Source organism: Sinocyclocheilus anshuiensis, unplaced genomic scaffold (assembly GCF_001515605.1).
Source record: "Sinocyclocheilus anshuiensis isolate Anshui unplaced genomic scaffold, SAMN03320099.WGS_v1.1 scaffold29, whole genome shotgun sequence".
NCBI classification, from domain to species: Eukaryota; Metazoa; Chordata; class Actinopteri; order Cypriniformes; family Cyprinidae; genus Sinocyclocheilus; species Sinocyclocheilus anshuiensis.
The window spans coordinates 961976-968614 of record NW_015539835.1 but is presented as its reverse complement, the minus strand read 5'-3'; the positions used below and the strand labels follow the sequence as shown (position 1 = coordinate 968614).

At 42.2% G+C, this 6639-nt stretch overlaps 1 protein-coding gene across 1 annotated transcript in view; it reads left to right on the top strand.

The window, feature by feature from the left end:
• bspry (B-box and SPRY domain containing) overlaps positions 1-5938 on the top strand; it is an 8375-nt gene extending 2437 nt beyond the window's left edge. The window contains exons 4-6 of the mRNA XM_016480639.1: positions 4031-4056; positions 4156-4280; positions 5254-5938. Coding sequence (XP_016336125.1) covers positions 4031-4056; positions 4156-4280; positions 5254-5789 — 687 coding nt within the window. The 3' untranslated portion in view covers positions 5790-5938. The remainder of the gene's footprint in view (positions 1-4030; positions 4057-4155; positions 4281-5253) is intronic.
• Positions 5939-6639: the final 701 nt, after the last annotated feature.

Here is a 6639-nt window from a genome sequence, read left to right as displayed (position 1 = left end):
TGTCTCGTTCCCTTCTCAGGGAACCATGGTTACATACGTAACCTGAGACGTTCCCTTCCGAGGGAACTTCGAACTACGTCCTCTAGGGGTCGCTATGGGAAACGGTATACCCACGCTGCCATGCTGAGGGGAGTGCATTCCAATACCAAGGCGAGCACCAAGGCCGAGTATCAGGGCTGCTTACAAACCCATATCCTGGTCTGTCAAACAGAGACTACCTCCTGCTCTAAGAACGAGCTCCCGAGGATCTCAAGATACTCAGGGACACTTAGTAGTAACACCCTGTCTAGAAAGTGAATATGCGGAGAGTGGGGCCCAAGGTAACCGCGGCCAGAGCCAACTCAGAGAAAGGGGACGAGGCAACAAGTGTCACCCTTACCATAAAGGCTTTTAAGAAGGTGCACAAAGGCTGGCGTGTGCACCTGCCATGAATATGGACCTAGAAAGTGCACATAGAACTAGCCTGAGCACTTACCATAGATATGGATTAGAAATACCGTAATGAACCAACAGGGAGACATAGGTTGAGTGGAGCCCAAGGTGAAAACCGGGACCTAACCAACTCATAGAAAGGGAACGAGGCTACAGCGCGTAACCCTTACCCTACAGGATTTTAGAAAGTGCGCAAAATTCTTAGCGTGCACACTTACCACAATGTGGATTTTAGAAAGTGCACAGAAGCTGAGCGTGTGCACTTACCATAGCATGGATTTAGAAACACCGTTACTAAAGGGTAACCAAGAACCTGTCCCCTAGACAGGCCTAGACCCTATGTGACTGTGACCCGCTCAAGGAGTGACAATAATTCAGCGAGAGGCCGCATGCTCAACCAACAATGAGAGCAGCCTAACAGGGAGGCCGAGGGAGGCCTAACAACCTGAGGCTGCTGCTCAATGGAGCTCTAAGGAGCGGAGGACCCGATGAGAGGAGACCTCAGACGCTCAATTAAGAGTGGCGTGCTCAAAGGTTACCCTCTAAGGTGAGGGGAGCACTGCTAAACTCACCACAAAAAGAGAGAAGCCTAACAGGGAGGCCGAGGAAGGCCTAACAACCCGAAGCTGCTGCTCAGTGGAGCTCCAAGGAGTGGAGGACCCAATGAGAGGAGACCTCAGACACTCAACTGGGAGTGGCGTGGCTCAAAGGTAACCCTCAAAGGTGTGGGGAGCACTGCTGAACTCAGCAACAAAGAGAGCAGCCTAACAAGGAGGCCGAAAGGGGCCTAACAACCTGAGGCTGCTGCTCAATGCTCCAAAAATGTACAACCATACCAGTATCATCAGAGATACATAGGAGAGTGAGCCCCAAGTAGGATCCGGGGCCTGAGACAACTCAGAGAAAGGGGACGAGGCAGCATCGCGTCACCCTCACCAAAAAGTTTTAGAAAGGTGCGCAAAGGCCCAACGTGCGCATCTACCATGATTATGGAATTAAAGGAAGTGCACAGAGAGTTAGCATTAAACAGAGTGCATTAGCTTGTGCACCTGACATGACAAGACTAGGGTCTAAGCAGAGAAACAACCAACTCCAGGAGCGGAAGAGACCATAGAAGCTCAACTGGGAGCAATATGCTCAAAACGAACCTCGAAGAAGGGAGCACTGCTAGGCTCAACCATAACAGCAGCCAGGACGAAAAAAGTCTACTCTTCTTTTCCACAAGAGTACAGATGTCTCTCCGTTACCACCATAGCCGCCATAGACCTGCCTACAGCAGCAGCGGCCTGCTTGGTGGCACGGAGAGCGAGATGTGCGGCGCAGTTCAGCCACTTCATCAGGGGAAAGACCATGACCTTTATCCAGGTCTTTCAGCAGGTCGGCCTGATAAGCCTGCAAAATTGCCATGGTATGCAATGAAACCGCCGCCTGACCTGCTGCTGCGTACGCCTTGCCATTCAGACGAGATGTTATTTGAAGGGGTCTAGATGGCAAGGAGGGAGTCTTAAAAGAAGATGTTTCTCCCATCGCGAGATAGCAGGCTAGTGTCTCTTCAATGGGAGGCACCTTCTCATATCCGCTTTCGCGCATTCCCTCGATGTTGGCATAACTAGACTGCTGAAATCTGTGGACACGCGAAGAGAACGGATTTTTCCAAGTCTTCTCGATCTCCACATGAAGATCAGGAATAAATGGAAGGCTCACCTGGGCTGGACAGTTATGATCAGAAAGATAGCGCTCATCGAGTTGGCCGCAAGACGCCACCCTCCTAGTCCGCTTGCCGTGGGGCGTTCCATAACCTGAAGCAGCTCCTCGTACGCAGGGCAGGAGGTTTGAGAGGACTCAGTCTCAACTTCCTCGTCCTCATCATAACATCTTCCTGGCCGGGAGCCAGCAGAGCACTAGCTGCTGGATCAGATGACGTCAGAGAAATAACGTCATCCTCCAACAGCTCACTCTCGTCCGTAACCGACGAATGAGTAAGGGAAAGCCCCTTCTTCAATTCATCGTCCAGGTCCACCTGAGAACCCCATGAACTCAGTTTCCTCCGTGCCTAGCCAGCAGAGCACTAGCTGCTGGATCAGATGACGTCAGAGAAATAACGTCATCCTCCAACAGCTCACTCTCGTCCGTAACCGACGAATGAGTAAGGGAAAGCCCCTTCTTCAATTCATCGTCCAGGTCCACCTGAGAACCCCATGAACTCAGTTTCCTCCGTGCCTCAGCAGCGGCAGGTCCTGAGCCCCGGGGAACCGATGGCTGCCCCTCCTTCCTCAAAAAGAGGGCCAAACGAGAGCGGAGCTTTCTCATGGAGAAAAGCTTGCAATGAACGCATGCCGCCCCCTCGAGGACGTCACGTGCGTGCTCCTCGCCCAAACACACGACGCAAAGATTGTGTATGTCATCAGGTGTCAGATAACGCTGACACGGATCCACACACTTCTTAAATGCCTTGCTAGTGCTGGTGCTCGACATGAAAACAACAAACAGAATATTGTTCTCACCAGTATGCAACTCCAAACAAACAGTCGTGAAGACGAAGAAGAGGATGACGTGTTCTACCGGCGCCCTTTTATACTGTGGTCGCGCCGGTAGTGACGTCATTGGCTGTCTCCGGCCAATATCATTGTCGTGTTTATGGGGACAGTGTCGTGTGGGGACAGTGTCGTGTCCCCATAGCGACCCCTAGAGGATGAAGTTCGAAGTTCCCTCGGAAGGGAACATTATATTTATAAGTAGTTTTTTTTTTTTTTCATTACACTCCTGAGACCCAGGAATAGACTTTTGTCCTCCGTAGAGGTCATTGTATTTTAGTGAATTTCTCTGAGAACTTGCCTGTCACAGTTTTAAGTCTGGATGTTCTGTACAGAGCACATTCAGGGCTTTTCAGAGATACCAAATGTTTGGAAGTTTCACCATGACCACTCCCTCTCCATGGTCTTTAAAAATGGCTGACACTGATTTAGTGATCACATTGAACTTTCTTATGGAAATAGGATAATATTTTGTAATTGTCATTTAAATCTATTTTTTTAACTCTTAATAACATCTCATAAATCAACATCTCATGAAAATGTTATGTGGTTTCAAATCAAAAATGACTTTCTGTTACGAAACAGGATATAAATGAAATATTAGATATTATTATGAAAATCTTGCCACAGAAGAGGTGATCTCATTAAAGTAGTACACAAATTTTGAGGGGTAAAAAAACACTGTTTAATCACACTTTTTTTCAGTGCTCAAACTTATTTAAGAAAACAAATCAATCAAATTAAAAGTAATTTGTCCTGACAGCATATGGTTCTAGGACACACTTCAAATATATGACATTTCAGTACAGTTATAAATAGAACAAAACATTTTTTAAAGTATTTAGTTTCAATAGTACTTCACTGATTAAATAGCAAATTCCCCAAAATAATACTTAAAATAAGTACTTCACACTTCTGAATCAGTTTAATAGTTTTTCAGTCAGTTTCTGAAAACGAATCTGTTTAGATGTTCATAATCAATTAAAAATATATTCATGTGACTGATTATAATTTTGTGATATTCCACTGATTGTTGTATTTTTGATCTTTATTTATTTATTTAGAGCTCTAATGAGGAAATAAATGACAGGTAAATTCAGTTTGCAATAAATGCAATAATATGCCCACATAAATACATAAAATGACATAAGCTGGGTATGATAATTGATTGTGTACTTGACTGTGCTAGAATCGAGGATGCGGAGGGTGTTGGTGAACCTAGAGACACTGAACAACTGACTTTGAACAGAGGCTGCAGTGACAGCAAACTCATGGTGGGTTTCTGGGCCAGTGCGTTACTGCTAGGGTCATCTGGTAAGTGCATTTCCATTTACACAAGACATGATTTAATTTAAGACAGATTCATTATAGCACATGATCACCATACTCGTGGTTTTCAAATGCTGTGTTGCCACAGATTCTCAAATTTGATGACCCCTTTTCTGGGAAAAAAAAAAATAAAAAAAAATAATAATAATAATTATGTATAAATTCCCATTTATATTGTGAAGAATAAAAATATTATAAATATGCATAAAATATTATTTGGAAAGTACTTACTTTCTATTTAGCTGCATCATCAAGAGTACTGTTAGATTTATAAGCCTGAAGAAAACACAAATTGTGGTTGTCAGTTGAACAAAATAGTTATGATTTATCTCATAATTTTTGTCCAGAAAGTGTGTTCCATTTGCTGATTATTTAAACATTATAAATATATTTGTATTAATATAAAAAAATATTAAGCATTTCCAATTACTTTATTTTTCAATTGTTTAGAATTTTTTTATGTACTTTTTTTATATTTCTTCCATTTACATACTGTTTTTCTTTGAACTTTTCTGTGGACCCCTTAACACCTTCCTTTAGCCCCCTTCAGTTCCCCAGACCTGCTTACATATTGCTAACTCTAAAAAAAAAATGGGTGTAAAAGCAATTTTCACTCAGAAATTTGTAGTACATTTTACAAAGAAATGGCAAGTAATTAATTGAATTAACAAAATAATTCAATTAATTAAACATAAAATTTTGAAGTAGAAAAACTGAAATAGTATTTTCTTGTAAAACGTACTCCAATAATCTCTAGTGTACATTACAGTATTTAATTTTTGCAGTGTACATATGCATTCCTGATAGGTAAAATCAAGTCTTCTTCTCACTTTAATATCTATGTAAGCATTGTCAGTGTACTGTAATATTTTGAAGCACTGGCATTCTACATCCCTTACATTCAACTTCAAATTTTCTTGCTCTGAACATCTTCTTAACATATCCTTCCTTTCTTTAGCCCACAGATTAACTACACTACACTTTGAAGCTCAGACGGTCAGTCCTCTTCTCTCCCTCTCCAACGATCAGTGCACCTTAACTTTCCTACCCAAACGTCAGCGTCAGTCACCCCCCTATGACCTGGCGCGCTTCGACACCTGGCCCAATGCCCTTTGCTCCCCTGCTATGTCCTCTGGTACTCACAGCTGGGTACTTGACGTGGGCACGAGTGCTGCCTTCAAAGTGGGTGTATGCTATTCCAGCATAGAACGCAAGGGGTCCGGCAATGCTGCACGATTGGGCTACAATACAAAATCATGGGTGCTCTCACATTATGAGGGAGATTTGTCTTTCTGTCATGATGGATGTAATGTGGGTATCACAGTGGCTAAGAAGCTCAAGCAAGTGGGACTGCTGCTGGATTGGCCCAGTCAGACCCTGCTGTTCTATGATCCTGAATCTATGTCTGTGCTGCATGTAGTCAGACATGCTTTCAGTGAGCCGCTGCTGGCCGCCTGCGCTGTGGCTGATCAGAGTGTCTCTATAGTGCACTGAACACCCGATGAATGTTAATAAAGGCTCTGAAGATCCAGGGGACTTGAAGGAATAGTGGATGTGACATTATGCAATGTCATTTGAACCAATGATCAGTTTTTTAAATGTTTTACATTATCTGTGCCATTGAAGACCAATTTATGCAAAAGGAAGAGAAAGTGTGATAATATAAATCACACTGTTTAGTTATAAAAAGCTAATTTACCTTACTTTATAATTATGTATCATCAGTAATTCCTCGATTTTGCAGACCTACAAGGATATGCCATTGACATATTTTTATATTTATAAATTATTGAAATAATTTAAATTTTAATCTCTTTCAAAGTATTTCATGTTTATGTTAAAAATTAGTGCAATTATTGTTGACTGTTTGTATTTATTATCTGCACATCATATGATATAGTTGCGTTTGTCTGTGACAGTACCCAACTGATGCTGATATGGCTGATATTGATATTTGATACTATATTCTAGTTGAGTTTTCATGTGATCACATCAGATTCACATGAGGCAATTGTCATGTAAGAATCTTGGGAAAATTAAACTTAAATTATCACATTTTCACAAGGTTACTGACAAATCTGCCATAATTAAACAATGTTCTGACCTTTTATCTGATAATGTATGTGATGTATTCATGCAATAAAATCTGGACTGAAACAGTGAAACCAATTTTTGTTGTCTCATCTCGATGATTCTACCTCATAATATCAAATTTTGTGGTCTGTGGGGAAAACATGATAAATTGCATTTTACCATTAATTACAGTAGCCTACTCTCTGTATATCTACTCTCCCTTAATGTTCCTTCCTTCCCTCACATCCATAATTGCATATACCACTGATTT